The sequence below is a fragment of the Sarcophilus harrisii genome, chromosome 3 (genome assembly GCF_902635505.1).
Source record: "Sarcophilus harrisii chromosome 3, mSarHar1.11, whole genome shotgun sequence".
Classification (NCBI taxonomy): domain Eukaryota; kingdom Metazoa; phylum Chordata; class Mammalia; order Dasyuromorphia; family Dasyuridae; genus Sarcophilus; species Sarcophilus harrisii.
In genome coordinates this window covers 336,745,793-336,762,100 of record NC_045428.1, presented here as the reverse complement: position 1 = coordinate 336,762,100, position 16,308 = coordinate 336,745,793, and the positions used below count along the sequence as shown (strand labels likewise).

Genomic DNA, 16,308 nt, shown 5'->3' with positions numbered 1-16,308 from the left:
ATTATTCTATCCATTTTTCAGATTAGGAAATTCAAACTCAGAATTTTTAATAACTTTCTCAAAGTTATATGATTAAGAATTAGCCAAGGTAGGACTCAATCCCAGGTCTTCTGACATCAAATCCTCCATACCTCTCAGGAGGCAGCATAGTACATTGGAAAGAACAGTGGACTTGGAATCAAAAGACATGGCTAAAAATTCTAACTTTCAACCTACTTCCTATGTGATCATGGATGAATTATTTAACATTTACTATACTTTAATTTTCTCCTATGTCAAATGAGGGAATTAGACCAGATGTTCTGTAATGTCCTTTCCATCTCTAAATCCTAGGATCGTATGGGAAGGAGTTGGAATATCAGAGTAATATTAAGATGCAATGAACTGGTCAAGGAGGGTTACTCAGACAGTGAAGTTGAGCTAAACTGTTCCCAATCACACTATCATCAGTCAGAAGGTCTGGGAAAATTTCCAGTTGCAGAGTCGGTGATCATCTAATGAAAACATATTGGTTCTACATAGCAGTTTGACAAGTATGAAGTGTCACAATGTGAAATGGTAAAATTATTTGATTAGGTATAGTAGTAAAAATAGATTGCCTGATTCTTTCTAATGCAAAGTAAAAAGAAAGGCAAAAGGGCCATTAACAAATGAGAGGTAATAATCAGCCTATACTATCCTAAAATTTAACTTTGATGCTTTTTTATTGAATTAGAAGTGATCCAAGACTCTCAAAGGCTAGGCTAACTGAGGATATGCTCAGAAGTCCTATGACTTATATAGGATTATAGACTATGAGCTGAGTAAAAGACTAGATCTTTTACTGTCACTCTCCTACTCAAAAAGTTTCAGTGACTCCCTCTTGCTTCTCGATAAAATGTAAACTCTTTTTTAAAAATTATATCTAAAACTCTTTACACTCTTATTTTTAATCTATATTTCCAGTCTGATTTTAAATCTATTCCTCCTATACTGTTTCAATAAAACTTGCCTGTTGTTTTTTTTCCCCCGAGTTACCACTTAATAGTATTTTTTAATTATTTGTAAAAATAGTTTTCAATATTCATTTTTATGAGATTTTGAATTTCAAATTTTTCCTTCCTTCTTTCTTTCCTTCCCCCTATATATACATTTATAATCATGTTAAATATATTTCCATATTAGTCATGTTGTGAAAAAAGAATCAGAACAAAAGAACCACAAGAAACAAAAAGCAAAAAAAAAAGTGAAAACAATACACTTCAATCTGCATTCAGATTGCACTTCTTTTTCTGGATATGGATAGCAATTTCCATCATGAATCTTTTGGAATTATCTTGGATCACTGTATTGTTGAAAAGATCTACTCTGTCATAGTTGATCATCACACAATCTTGCTGTTTTTATGTACAATGTTCTCCTGGTTCTCTTTACTTCACTCAGTATCATATACTTGTTTACTTTTTATAATTTATCTCTCTTCTTTGCATGAGATAACTCATGCCATAGTTAGGATACTTTTCCAATTCACCTCAACCTTTTGAAATCTCTAATTCCTTTCAAGACTCAGTTCAAATACCAACTTCCTACCTGGGAACTTTCCTGATCTTCCCCTAACTCCAGATTAATAGTATTTACAAGTCACCAAACCTATTGTCTATATATTTTGTGTCAGTATTTTTCATATACTTGCATGTCCTTTTCTATATTCATATTGTTTCTCCCCAGGAGAATGGAAATTACTTGATGGCAAGGATTGTTTTTAACTTTTGTCTTTATATTCTCAACACCTAGCACAATGTACAGCACATAACGGAACTTTATCAATTCTGGTGGAATTCAATTGAAATATATTGTATTGTCTAATCCAAGCTTTGCTAAATTTAGAAAGACTAATGATAACAAACTTGGCCACTAAGTCATGGACTTGGAATTTTAAGTTGTACTTTTGGAAGGCCAAACCAATGCCTGCATGGATTTTTTGACATATTAAAGTAATTTATAGTTAATGAGTCTTATGCAAGAAATGATAATGGTATCATGCTGTAAAAACAAAAGCATTGGAGTGGAGAATCAGCCCTTAGCATGGTATACTGGAAAGGCAACAACAAGCACAATATCCTAAAAGGGAAACAAGACCAGACATAGTAGACCAGAGTTCAAATCCCAATTCTGACAATCATTAACTATATAACTTTGGACAAGTAAATACTTATTCTCTCTGGAGTTGAGCTTTCTCATCTGCAAAAGAAAGAGACTAGAATGAGTGATTGCTGATATTTCTTCAATTTCTAAAAATTTAATGTTATGCTTTATTAGGTCTGTGATCTTGGATAAGACATTTCCCTCCATGGGCCTTAGTTTCTTCATCTGTAAATTAGTTTCTTCAATATACAACTGAGGAGACGTGGGTACCCTGATTTCTCATGTCCCTTTTAGAAATCATATGCTATAATTATAAGTAAAAACTGAGTGATGGTATAGGCAATCCATGTGCCAAAGTCATTAGAGGAACTAAGGCAGACCCTGGCTTTAGAAATCTGGAGCTTCTCTCTACAATTTTCCTAGGGCAACAGATTACCTGTCACTGATAACTAGGACTAGGCCATAATGCTATAAAATGCTTTGGCTTCTATCATGCTACATTAACACAGACTGTCTGTCAGATGCCATATGCAGTTATAAAAACTATCCTAGAGTTTGCTTGTTTGCTGGTTCTGAAATCCAATGAGCAAGGTCACATATGTGTGCCTATGAGTACTTGTGTGGATTTTCAGAGACAATCTAACTGAAGCAGATTTGCTTCATGCCTACTACACTTTCAGGGAAGTTGAAGGAACACACCAGAACATAGAAACATGAGAAGAATGGCATTTTCATCCCTATCAAGGGTAGATGGACACAAAACCTAGAAAGAAGGAAGAAAGAAAGGGAGGAGAACTAGAACAGTCATGAATAGTTCCATCCTATTTAGTAGGACTGTATCCCATGAATTTCCTGATTAATTTCTGCAGTGTATATATACCATGCTTATTGTATACATGGGATATAGTTAGGGAATTAAAAGCAGCAGTACTTCTGGAAGAATTTTTAAAAATTATTATATCATTTTATTTACAGAACATATGCATGGGTAATTTTTTCAGCATTGGCCCATGCAAAACCTTCTGTTCCAAATTTTCCCCTCCTTCCCCCCCAAATGGTAGGTAGCCCAATACATGTTAAATATGTTAAAATATGTTAAATCAAATATATGTATACATATTTATATAGTCATCTTGCTGCACAAGAAAAATCAGATCTAGAAAGAAAAAAAAACCTGAGAAAGAAAATAAAAATGTAAGCAAACAATAACAGAAAGAATGAAAATGCTATGTTGTGGTCCATACTTGGTTCCCATAGTCCTCTCTCTGGGTGTAGATGGTTCTCTTCATCATTGAATAATTGGAACTGGTTTGAACCATCTCATTGTTGAAGAGAGCCACGTCCATCAGAATTGATCATTGTATAATTTTGTTGTTGCCATGTATAATGATCCAGTTCTGCTCATTTCACTCAGCATCAATTCATGTAAGTCTCTCCAGACCTCTCTGAAATCATCCTATTGGTCATTTCTTACAGAACAATAATATTCCATAACATTCATATACCATAATTTATTCAGCCATTCTCCAATTGATGGGTATTCATTCAGTTTCTAGTTTCTAGCCATTACAAAAAGGCTGCCACAAACAGTTTTGCATATGTGGGCCCCTTTCCTACTTCTGGAAGAATTCTATCAAACATCAACTCATTTCTGAATAATTTTCCAAATGCCTCTAGAACTGAATCTCATGAGGAATGGAAATTACCTACAATTGAATAAACAGTCAATCAGTTACATGGATTGAGCACCTACTTAGAAACGATTCTAATTTGCACTGTGGGAAAAAACACAGCCAACCTTTGACCCCTTAAGAAACTTAAACTCTAAGAGAATAGATGGAACACACTTCCAATTTAAAATGGGAGGGGGAGAGAACCTAGAGAGAAGAGCAATGATGACAAAGGTGAAAATTTTGCCATATAACACAGGGGAGGGATTAGAATGCCATAGACAACATTCAACAACTTGACAATTCATCAAAGGTAAACCAAATGATATACTGTTTTGTGAGGGTCTGACTTCTTGCAAACTGGAAAAATAAAAAATCATTTTATATTTTTCACCAATGACCTTGAAATCAGTAGAATTCTCCATCCCTCTCCCTTTATTTTCCTGAGATCTGACTTGTAAGATGCAGCCTCTGTCATGTCTGAGTTATCAATGAAAATATAAATAACCTCAGGCAGCTATCAGAAAATGTCCAGGGAAGAGCAGAGTTACTCTGATCTTGAAATCTTTGGGAATAAGGAAAGAAACTTAATTGGGTACTAATGGATAGGATATTTGTTACTGAGCGATATGATATACCCCTTTGAAAATATTTAACTTGCCTTCTGTGTGTGAACTATTTTGAAACTGTCCCCTTGATACCTTGTCAGGAAAAAATACTATAAACAAAACTGTAAAACATGTAAAGTTTATTTTTGATATACTCTATGCCCCCTTTTGATGCTCTTGTCTCATATCCTAAGTATCTTTCCCATATTCTCCAGTTACTTAGTCTTCCTACAGTGTCATCTGGTAGCACCAAATCCCCCAGAGGCTCTCAAATATCCATTCATAGTAATTAAAAAGAACATCAGAATAATTATTATAGACAAAATGGATTCTGGAAAATAGATTAACATATAGGCATGCCAGCTTACAGAGAGAAAGAGATAGAGACAGACAGACAGACAGACATGGGGTGGGAGGAGGAGACAGACAGACAGACGAGAGAGAGAGAGAGAGAGAGAGAGTTCTATTAAGCACTCACTAAGTGCCAGGAACAGTTAAAGTGTTTGAAACAAATACAAGTAAACCCAGGCAGTGACTGTACCTAAGGAGCTTATATTAGAGAAGGTCAAATCCTCAGCAGCATGATGTGGTGATGACTTGGATATGGCAGGGAAATCTAGTTGCTGGCAAGAGGAAGAAAAGCTCAAGGCAAAGCCACAGTTCCTATAGAGAGGAGATAGGTTTGATGGTTGGTGTAGAAGTGGCATTATGTGGATTTGACAGATAAACACATAGCTAAAAAATCTTATAAATAAAATAAGATCCTTTTAAAAAAATAACTCCCTACCACTAAGTATATCAAGGCAATGGGATAGAATGGGAGTGTGAGTACTCCTTATCTATGTCCATATCATAAAATATACCAGTGAAAGCACAGGGATATTTGCCAAGAAATTTAGATAAAGCAGCCATATTAACATGGCCCCCCTTTGGAGATCTTTGTTCTAGGGGGATTTAAAAAGATATAATTCATTTTTAATGGACATTGTGATTGTGGAAAGAGAAACAAGTCAACCCAGCTGTCAGAGTCAGTTCTTACCTATTTAATTCCTGTATTTTTGCACCCTAAAATCTACTAAGCATATTTTCCCCCTGAATTAAACTCACATGTTTCAGGCTGGAGTAGGGAGTCCAGGCTAGATGAAGGGATAATATTAAGAAATCTAGTCCTAGAATACCTAACCTAGTACATTGTAATATTACAGGCAAAAATCATGAGAGTCTAAATTAGGGGAGGAGCCATGTGAATAGAGAGAGGGGATAGATGGAAAATATGTAAGAATGGAATCAACAAGTCTTGGTAACTGATTAGATATGATAAATGGGTGAAAGTGGAAATTTGAAGATGGCTCTTTGGTTATGAACTAAAATAGCCATATAAATGATTTGTAGCTTCTACAGAAATGAGGAGAAAAGATATGTGTAGAGGGAAAGATAATTTCTTCTGTTTGGGGCAAACTGAGTTCAAGATTCAATTGGTGTATTCATGTGGATATATTCAATAGGCAGTTAAAATTGTGATACTAGGGCTAAAAAGAGAATAGCTAGATATGTAGATCTGGAAGTCATCTACATAGAGATGATAGTTGAACACATGAGAACTGATGGCATCACTGATTGTACAGAGACAGAAGAACTTGGAGGCATATCTGGAGATAGGACATGCATGAAAACCCAGGAAAGATTATATCTAGGAGGAAAGGGTGGAAAATAGTATCAAATAATGCAAAGAAGTCAAGAAAGATATGGAATGAGAATAAACTTGATTATCCACCAGTAGTTTGGGTGTTAAAATCTATATGAAAAATCCTATTCCAATTCTTTATCAAGACAAGCAGGTGATGGTGGATTCTTCAAGTTTAGGCTAGAACCAAATGTAAGTTTTGGAAGGATCTATCAAAGTAGGAAAATTTTAAGTACATTACTGTACATGTTAATGAGGACCAACCAGCTAATAAAAGAGAAGCTTATCAGCAGCAGGTTGGCTATAAGGTGATAAATAATTTAGTCATGGTGACTCACGAAATATAAATATTCAAAATAGTGCCAAGGTAGCCTTAGTCTATTGTCACAGTAATGTTGACAGTTTGGCAGAAGAAAAGGGCAAAAACTGTTTAAAGGTACAATTTTCAGAACATCTATCAACATTAATTTAACAATTGGCTTTAAATGCAAGATTATTATCCAATGCCCAATGAACTGTTACACTATTGGAGGAATTGAATTACCTTAATATTGACATTCTCACTTTAGTAGAAATCAGAAGACACATGTATAAAAGCTACAGTTAAAGGGAATCCAACTTACAGGTTTTCTCTGGAGAGGAAAATAAACTAGTTAGGTACATTGGTTTTACTGCATTCCCAAACGCAAAAAGAAACATAATTTCATGGGACATTTGGTTATCTTGTTTTGCAATGCTCATAATAAGTATAAACAAAAAAGACCACTATGAACATAATTGCAGCTTGTGTGCCAACATCTGCTCCTGAGGATAAAGTAGAACGGTTGTAAGGAGAATTTGACAAGATAATAACTGATATTTATGTAACACTTAAAGGTTTTCAAAATGCTTTATATAGACTATCTCATTTGAGCCTTCTCAACAATTCTGTGACGCAAAAATGCCAGATACAGTTATTTCCATTTTACAGATGAGGAAACTGAGGTTCAGAGATATAAAATAATTTTCCCAGGGTTATACAACCAGTAACTATCAAAAGTGAACCCTGATCTCTTCTGACACCAACTCCAGTGTTCTTTCTATTATATCATAGGGCATATCCAAACCAAGTCAAGTGATTTTTAAAATAAGCACAGTGTAGGCTGGCAAGAAACGTGTTAGAAAATTTAGTGTGAGATTAAGAAATGAAATTGACAAAAGGTCTCATAAAAAATCCTCACATCTATGTATCATGAACTTTGTTTTCAAGAAGAGTCAGAAGGTGCTGGATGTGGTGAGTGACAAATATTAGAAATTAAATTGACTATTTTGGAGCAACATCAAACAGATGGTTACAGGAATGGGAATCATTTCAGAATCAACTGTTTAGGTGCAGTCAGATCATCAGCTGGTTAGAGCAGAAATCAAAATCAATACCAAATAGGCTAGGCAATTTTCAGCAATGCTAGAAAAGTGGGAGGAGGGGTTGTGAATAAAACTAAAGACATTGGGTATGATCATCACTATTTCTTAGAGAAATTTAAATACTGAAATGGTTCTGTGATCTCATTAATTAGGATGTTTCCTACAATAATGTAGAGGACAACTCATTCATCATTGTCATGCCCGGTGTGCAACTCTTTTCCACCATAAATTTACTCTAAGGAAAACTCCAAGTACTTTCCTCATTTTCTTCTGACTTTGAGAGGATATTTGTAAAATAATCAAGCTGCTTGGCTGTTATCTTTATTCTCAGAGAGCAGTTACAGGTGCGGTAAACAGAGAGCTAGGCCTGGAGTCAGGAAAACAGGAGTTCAACTTCAGCACGAAACACTCACTAGCTGTGTGACCCTGACAAGTCACTTAACAAGCCTTTAGATATATAACTTAGGTTTCTTCTTCCCCATTAAGGGACAAAGATCAAGAGCTCAGCATCAACCTAAAAATTACTTCCTCTAGCCTCAGTTTTCTCAACTGCAAAATGGGGATAATAATAGCACCTACTTTGCAGAGTTGTTGTGAGGATCAAAATGAAACAATATTTATAGAAAGTCCTTAGTTCAGTGATTAGCAAAGAGTAGGCACTGTGAAAATCCTTTGTCCTTTACCCTTCACTCTTCCTTGACATGGACTGCTCATTTCCCCTTTGCCTTCCTCCCTATGATACATATGTTCACTTTTACAGAAACTATAACACAATGTTCATAGAATATTGGTTTTTAAAAAGAGGGGCCTCTCTAACAAATATCTACTCAAATAATATGAACAAATAATTCACAGAATTGCAAACCATTGACAACTACATAAAACAATTTTCCAAATTATTAATGTAACCCAAAGCTCAAAATCATATTTACATAAGATTCTCCTCATTACTGAAGATTGATTATTTGATTTTCTACACCTGAGTGGAATTGGTGAGTGTTTTGGAGAGAAAAGATCCTGTTTCTGCTTCTTTCTTCAAAAGAACCAGCTTTCAGGTCTGGATTCTCTTCAAGGAGAGTTCCCTGAAAAGAAATAGTCTGAGAAGAAGCCAATATGTAGAGAAGCTGGTATTGCAATCATGTACCTATCCCAGATTACTGCAATAGAGACTTTGAGGAATATCTCTTAAAAGTGAGATTCTTTCTCCTTTTTTCCTTCCCTTCCTCTCTCTCCCTCCCTCCCTCTCTTTCCCTCTCTCTGTCTGTCTGTCTGTCTCTTTTGCTGTCTCTTTCTCTCTGCATGTGTTGTGATGTGTGTGTCCCTCTCTCCCCCTCTCTAAGTTCAGTTTTCTTGCTCCCACTAAGCTCATTCACATTGCATATTTTCTGATATATTTCCATATGTATACCTCTCAGATTTCTGTTCACAATAAGGTCAGTTAAATGAGTTTATTTGCAATGTGCTATGTGTTTTCACAGTAACATTAACATTTGATAGAAAGAAGCTTGAAGTACTACTTCTCCATTAAGGGGCAGGAATCAAGAGCTCAGCATCACCTTAAAAATTATTTTGCCTAGATTAGCAGTATTTAGTAAGGCAGATAGATATAATTTTAGCCCAGCAGAGGGCTTTTTTTTTTTTCAGAAGAGAACTTAATGGCCAGCCTCTGGTGCCAACCTCCTGCCTCCCTTCCTGAAAGGAATAAGTCTCCTTTGGAGAAAGGTGGATCAGCAGAATTCTAGGGATAAACACCCTTGTTTTCCTGTGAGACACATCTATTTAGATCTAGGTGGACACATATAACCTTCACGAACATAGTGTTCTATATACCACTCTTATGTTAACAATAAAAGAAATGCTCATCAAAAAATCTTTGACATTCCTCCAGTCAATTAATTGGCAAAGATAACAAAAAAAAAGAGGAATCAATATTGGAAGGAGTTATAGAAAAATAAGAATACTGTAGCATTGTTAGCTGGACCAGTAAATAAGTTCAACCTTTCTGGAAAACTATTTTACATCATACAAATAAAGTGACTAAAATATCCATATTCTGATTCAGAGAATGCACTATTAGGCATATACACCAAGAATATCACTGATAAAAGAAAAGGCTCATACACTAAAATATTTATAACATGTAGAGAACCACAAACAGTGGGGGAACTCTGGGTGGGGTATAAGACCCTTCAGCCCAGAGGGAACTTGCTAACAATGTCTGGTTCGGCTCCCCATCTCCCCTAATGGCTCTCGGCCTTCCTGAGAAGTCAGGGGGCAGTGACAACTTGTGTTGTGATTGAAGCAGAGCGATACCAGGTGGCAAAGAGTGATGGCAATCTACATACAATAGCAAGTTGTTTATGTGGTCCCACATGCACAGTTATATACTTGGCACCTTCCCAGTGTTGTTTTGTTACATATGGGTATGAGGGTATAAAAAGGGGAAAATCCTTGGAATAACTGGATTCCATTTTCCCATCATCCTCAGGAGTCTCACCTCATCTCTTCTGCACTAGGACAGTATATTTTAATCACCCCGGCATGAGGGCTCTAAAAAGTACTATATGTTTTGTCATCCCAACTTGGGGGCTCTAGAAAGCAAGACACAACAATAACATACCTTTTTGTGGGAGAAAAAAGTAGAAAGAAAATAAATATCCATCAGCCAAAATGGAATATTAACATGCTATAAGGAATAAGCATGATAAATACAAAGAATCATATTTTACTTTGTATCATAAGTACAAAGTTATTTTACTTTGCATCATAAGCAGAACCAGGAACAATATGCAAAATGACTACAACAATGTAAATGGAAATAACTACTATAGAAAAAATTAACGAATATTAATAAATTATAAAGACCATAATGGCCCCAAAAGATATGAGAAGAAACCACCTTCTGCTTTGATAGAATTAGAGCCCATAGATATGGCTGTTGCAAATACAGCAAATGTTGTCAATGTATTGATTGCTTTTACAGAATCTTTTTCTTTTTTATTTCTTATTTTAAAAAATTTATGAGGGATGATGCTTTGGATGGGAGCACAGCAAAGGATGCATGTGGAAATAAAGGCAATGTAAAAGCAAATTTTAAAAAAAAATTCAAAATCTGCTTAAAAACAAACATATGTGGAACTTTGTTTCTGAAAGAAGTTTGAGATTATTAAAGAAATATGACAATTATCTAAAAACAATCTACTCTCTTACTTCTATTTAATTCTGAGTCTAATGCATTGTTCATTTATTCTGTCTGCTCCAGAACTACATGATGATCAGCAACCTCGATACAATTTTTTCCTATAGAAGTTGTCCATACAAATGCTTACCACAATATGAATAATATAAGTTCTTCATTTCTTTTGTATATTTTGTGTCTTTTTAGTGGTTAAAGATCTCTTCCAGTATGCTCTAAAAAGGTTCAGAGTCTGATGCATTCTGTATGATGTCATCAACAAAGAGCAGAATCTAGTGAACCTTACTATTCTTAAGGAATCCTTTTCACCTTTGACTTTGTATTAGATTTCCACCACCACAGTGGCTTAAACCTTTGTTGAATATATATCTTGTTTCTGGTTTATCAGATATTTTTGATCAGAGTATCGCTGAATAAGGTGATCTTCATTGTTACAACTTTCAAGGAATCTTGAATGATTTTGTTGTGTGACTGAGAGATGCCTAGTTGGAGGAGGGACCTTAAGATAGAGTCAGGATCTTATATTAAAGATAATATTTATTTTGAAGTCAGAGACCATGCGGTCAAATCCTATCTCTGATAAACCTGAGGAACCTTGGAAAAATCATTTTACAGTTAAATGACTGTGCCTCAGTTCCCTCAAATGTAAAACAAGGAGATTGTTCTAAGTAGACTTTTAGCTCCTTTTTTGATATTCTACAATTCAAACCAAATGCTTTTTCTTAATTGACAAACACTATGCATCTTTCAGTTAAATAGTTAATTATGTCATGGGAAAGATGTATTCATTGTGGAATATCACCTATAAAAATCTGTCTATTTCTTAAAGATGTTGTCATGAAGAAGGTTTTGTATAGATGGAAAATTACTCGTGTGGATCAATAAGTGTTAATGTTTTCTCAGTCTCCTGGATGACATTAAAGATTGCAATTTTTCCCTATCTTTTTCTTTCTTTCATACAGCTTATGAAATAATTCCTCAAAAAATTTGAAATTGAGTTACCTCTGATATGGACATCTTCATATATTTGATCTAATCTGATTGTTTCCTTCATCTTTGTTATCTTTAGTACCATTTCTACTTTCTCACTAGCAAGAATTCTTAAACTCTCATGTGTCATGGATCCTCTTTATAAAGCTTATGGACTTTTTCTCACCATTCTTGCTTATTTCTATCTTTGCCCATAAGTCACTGAGTTTCAAAGTGTATATTGACAATTCAGAGGACTTCAAGTTCTTTAGAGAGTCTCTCTACCTTTACATTTTCTGAAATAGATGTTAGTGCACAGGTTGCAGTTATTATCACACATGGTACCACGAGCATTGCAATAATATATTGCCAAAAGTCTCACAAAATGATTTTTCTTGTTGCTTGTATGCATTTAATAAAACTCATTCCATCAACTCCTTTTTTTGCCATTTAAATAGAAGCCATCCTTCTACTTAAATTCCTTCTCTTTCTGTTTTGTTTTTAGTTAGACTTTCAAGAATGATTTTTTCAAAAGAATGATGATGTGATTCAATTCCTCTATTAGCATACCCATTCATTATCATTAGTTATTAGACAGAGATTACACATTTAGAATAGCAGCCAAGGTAAAAATACATAGTCTAAAAAAAGTGATTCTTAGCAATCTCTGCCTTTTTTTCTGCCAGTCTTCCACCATCACTGAAGAAGTAAAAGGACACTAAGCAAGACTAAAGGCTGGTTTTTTTTTATTTTGTTCTGTTTTATTTCATGGTTTTATAAATGAAGTAGCCAAACTATTGGTGGTAAGCCTCTCCATACTGAGGTAGTTTGCTCTATGTCCAACTATATTCTGTCTATTGCTGGAACCACACTCAAAACCCTTCCAACAGAGTAAAACCTATAAAAACTTGAACTAATTTGGCATAGCCTTTGAGTACCCAGAATCCACTTCATACTATGATAAGACGTCATTCTAGATAAGAAAAGTTTAACAAATATAAAATGGCAAGGGAACTAAAAGAACCCAGAAACACTCTCATTTAGTACAACATGGTTTTCTTGCCAAGTGGTCCATTGTCAACCACGACTGACACCATTGTAGACTACAATTGCACTGACAAATGTTAGGGAGACAGTTGACTGAAGATCAAAAAGCAGTGAAAAACATTAGATGGAAAAACATGTCTTCAAAAAGATTGGTATGGATTGAATTATAACAGTATTCCAAAACCATATGCAGGAATCTGGAAGGAGTACAGCAGATAAACATGAACCAAAACATGTTTTGCAGCATTTCTAGAGCAATCTATTTTAATCATTAATGATATTGTAATCACCACATTCAGACTCTATCCCTATGTGCTATATGAGAAATTGGACATAAGACAAGATTTAATTGAGAAGAAAGATTGAATCTAACCATGTTCTTACAGAAATCTATGTTGTAGGCATTACAGTTTTAAACATTTAGGGGTAGATTTTTAAGACAATTCAAAGAAGAAAAATTCCTCCCAAAATAAAAAATGTCATAGATACTATTATTTTTTTTAAAAGAGCCATAAGTGATAAGTGATCTTAGTTCTCATTTCTATATGATGCATATGAAGTTAGTTCACACCAGTGATTCCCCCCCTGTAGGCAATTAATTCCTGGAAAGCCATGTTATTATTGCAAAAAGTCTGTGTCCAATCATCTATTTTCTCAATCATCAGATATAATAATTAAATTATATTCAGTAGGATCTGGTATATATATATATATATATTTTAACACTGAAGAATTCTCAGACTTGAAGAGGTGGGAATCCCATGGTCTATATGATCAATAATATATCCATCAAGTTATTTTTCATTCATGGATGTTATGACAGGGAAATAAAAAGATTTTTGTAAATAATTGTCTACAGCAGGCCACATCTTAACAGTAATACTGGATTATGAACTATAAACAATAATAGATCCCATTGTATTTGTTGTTTGGAAAAGTCTTGATTGTTCATGGGCTTCAGCATGTCTCTTTTGTAGGTTTTTGTTGGATTAAAGCCTGTTTTATATTTGATATTCTGTCATCCACTTGCATAGGAGATGAAGGTCTTTTTTGTTTTGTGGTAGGACCCTAAAAACAAAGGAAATTTTGGTGGTACCACAAGAAATTTCATGACTTTCCAGCATCGGAAAAAAATAATATGACATTACAAAGAAACCCTAAAGATGAAACTATTTGGCATATAACTGGAGCTTTGGTTGTGAACCATATGTTACATATGCAAAGTGATTTCTGAATCTAAAGGTATCACATGAATATCATGTTTATTATTGTTGCTGTTATTATTATCTAAATTCACATGACTAGTAAATGGAAGATTCAGGATTAAGATCCACATTCCTGGTTCCTAACTCAGTATTGTTATTGTTTTATGGCAAACCATGATATAGATCCCATGCCAAAGGTATTTGCATTCAAAAAGAGGACAAACTGGAGCAAAAGAATGAATCTCCAATAATGGAATTTTATTGACTAACTGAGGCTTTTTCCCACCTTAGGTTGGGAAATACTTCCTAGAACCCTTCATATCTGTCTTCATATTCTGTCTACTGGGTCTACACATAGGATTGGTTCTCAGTGCAGATGCCTGTGTCCCGTTTTCTCAGGAGGGTGCTGAGAGATCTTCCTCCTCCTCCATACAAACCAAAATCATTGACTCATTCTTTTTCTTCTATGCCTTAATGTGATTTTTAATATTCTTTTTGGATGGAGTAATAAGAGGTTGCTTCCATTCTTATTCTATTCATCAGTGTACTAGGAGATTTGCCAAGGTTTCACTGTGAGAACCAAAAGTAACTCTTTTCTCTTATCCTATAGTCTGTGCAAGAACTGAATATTTAAAGACCCAGGAGGGCTATTAACTCATGCAGGTTGGCCCCCATCGTGTGACACAGTGATTTGGCAGTGAACAGATTAAAAGAAAACGGTATTTTAAAAAATACTTTTAAAAAAAAGGAACAGGATAACCCACCAAATTCAGCCTTTACTGCCACCAAGTAGAATGAAAAATAAAGAGAAATCAACCCCAATTTGGCCATTAGCATCATATTCTCTTTTTTTCCCTGTTGTTAACCTAATCATTCTTTTCCCTCTCCTTTCTACTGTCATATCATTAGAATCAAATAAATCTTTTTGTTAAAGATTTATAAGGGAAAATAGTAAAATCTGAGCAAATATTCCAAAAGTATACCACGAATAAAGTACATAGAATGAAATGTAACCAGAGTAACTTGGATTACTTCCAATCCTAATAAATCTGTTAAGTCATGTTAGATACTCATTCAAGTTGGTTTCTATACCATAAGTTGTGGTGACTATTACCTTGACTCAGGAAAAGTTCATTTTTTAAATTCTCAACAACCTGTAAGCATAACTTATTCCATACAGAATTCCCTTGGATAGGGATAATTGTACCTAACTTCCAAATTTAGATTTCATCTACCGGCATATTTTAACCACCTCATCCAATCTTTCATCAAAAAGGAACACCACGGATACATGGCTAAATTGTATTCTCCACTAATAAAATTCCCCTTGCAATAATTAAGTCTTTGTCACCTTCTTCTTGCAAAGAGAGCAAAAAAAGAGTGGGGGAACCTCACTGATCAGAACCATAACTAGCAATTGTGATATTAAGTGAAATTATGGCAAAATGTAACCAGGCAAGCATAAAAATCACCCTCAAATCAATTTTTAAAGAAAATTTATCTGGCTATTGAAAAAGATCACTGGGAAAAAATGTTATTCATTAAAAGAGAAAGTCCCCAAAGAGAAGAAATCCCAGTACATATAAGGTGGCTATTGGAGAGGCCTTTCCTGGGGAAAAGAGCAAGGCAGTTCCAGTCCTTAATTCATACATATGTTAAAAAGTCCTTGGTACCTATTTCAGGGTGGGTTTTTTGTGTCTCTGCACATGTATTCACTGACATAATGAAAGGGCATGGTAACCCAAACCTGACTTGGTTGTACTAAGGGTAAAGGAGCCCATTCCCCAGAAAGAATAGTTTTCTATTCATGACCTCCTGTCTAAGAAGCATTGCAATAGTGATCATCTTCAACCCTAAGATGTTAGTGGTGTATGTAACAGTTTGAGAGATATGTAAGAGCATTAAGGACATTGGAGCTGATATCCTGGGGGCTGGAGAGTCAAGCCATAGAAACAGGGAGACATGGTATAGGACTACAGGTATGCTGTACCATAGTACTACTAGGTATAGTAATTATATTTCCCAGATGTTGGCTACCCACCCAAAATGAAAGGTAGTTCTAGTTTCTGAAGGAATACAAGTGCTTAATAGTGCCTTCTAAACTTAGGTACCTAGAGAGAAAATCCAGATTTACTTACCTCTAGTTCTTGCTGCCCTGATCCCAGCTCTATCACAGAGCAAATGCTCACCATATTCAAATATTTAAGGTTGTACTTCATATTAATTATTAAAGAGTCATAAAACAAGATTGTCCCATTCATTATTTCTTACAATATTTTACAAGATAGCTAGATGGCACAGTGGATAGAGTGCTAGTCTTAGAATCAGACAGACTCTTCTTTCTGAATACAAATCTGTCCTCAGACACTATCTGTCTGATCCTGGGTGAGTCACTTAACCC

The 16,308-nt window shown here is 34.9% G+C and overlaps 1 protein-coding gene across 1 annotated transcript in view; it reads right to left on the bottom strand.

Moving 5' to 3' along the window:
• Positions 1-10,931, bottom strand: part of GPR39 (G protein-coupled receptor 39) — a 324,415-nt gene extending 313,484 nt beyond the window's left edge. Inside the window, exon 1 of the mRNA XM_031963675.1 lies at positions 10,820-10,931. Coding sequence (XP_031819535.1) covers positions 10,820-10,847 — 28 coding nt within the window. The 5' untranslated portion in view covers positions 10,848-10,931. The remainder of the gene's footprint in view (positions 1-10,819) is intronic.
• Between the last annotated feature and the right edge of the window lie 5,377 nt (positions 10,932-16,308).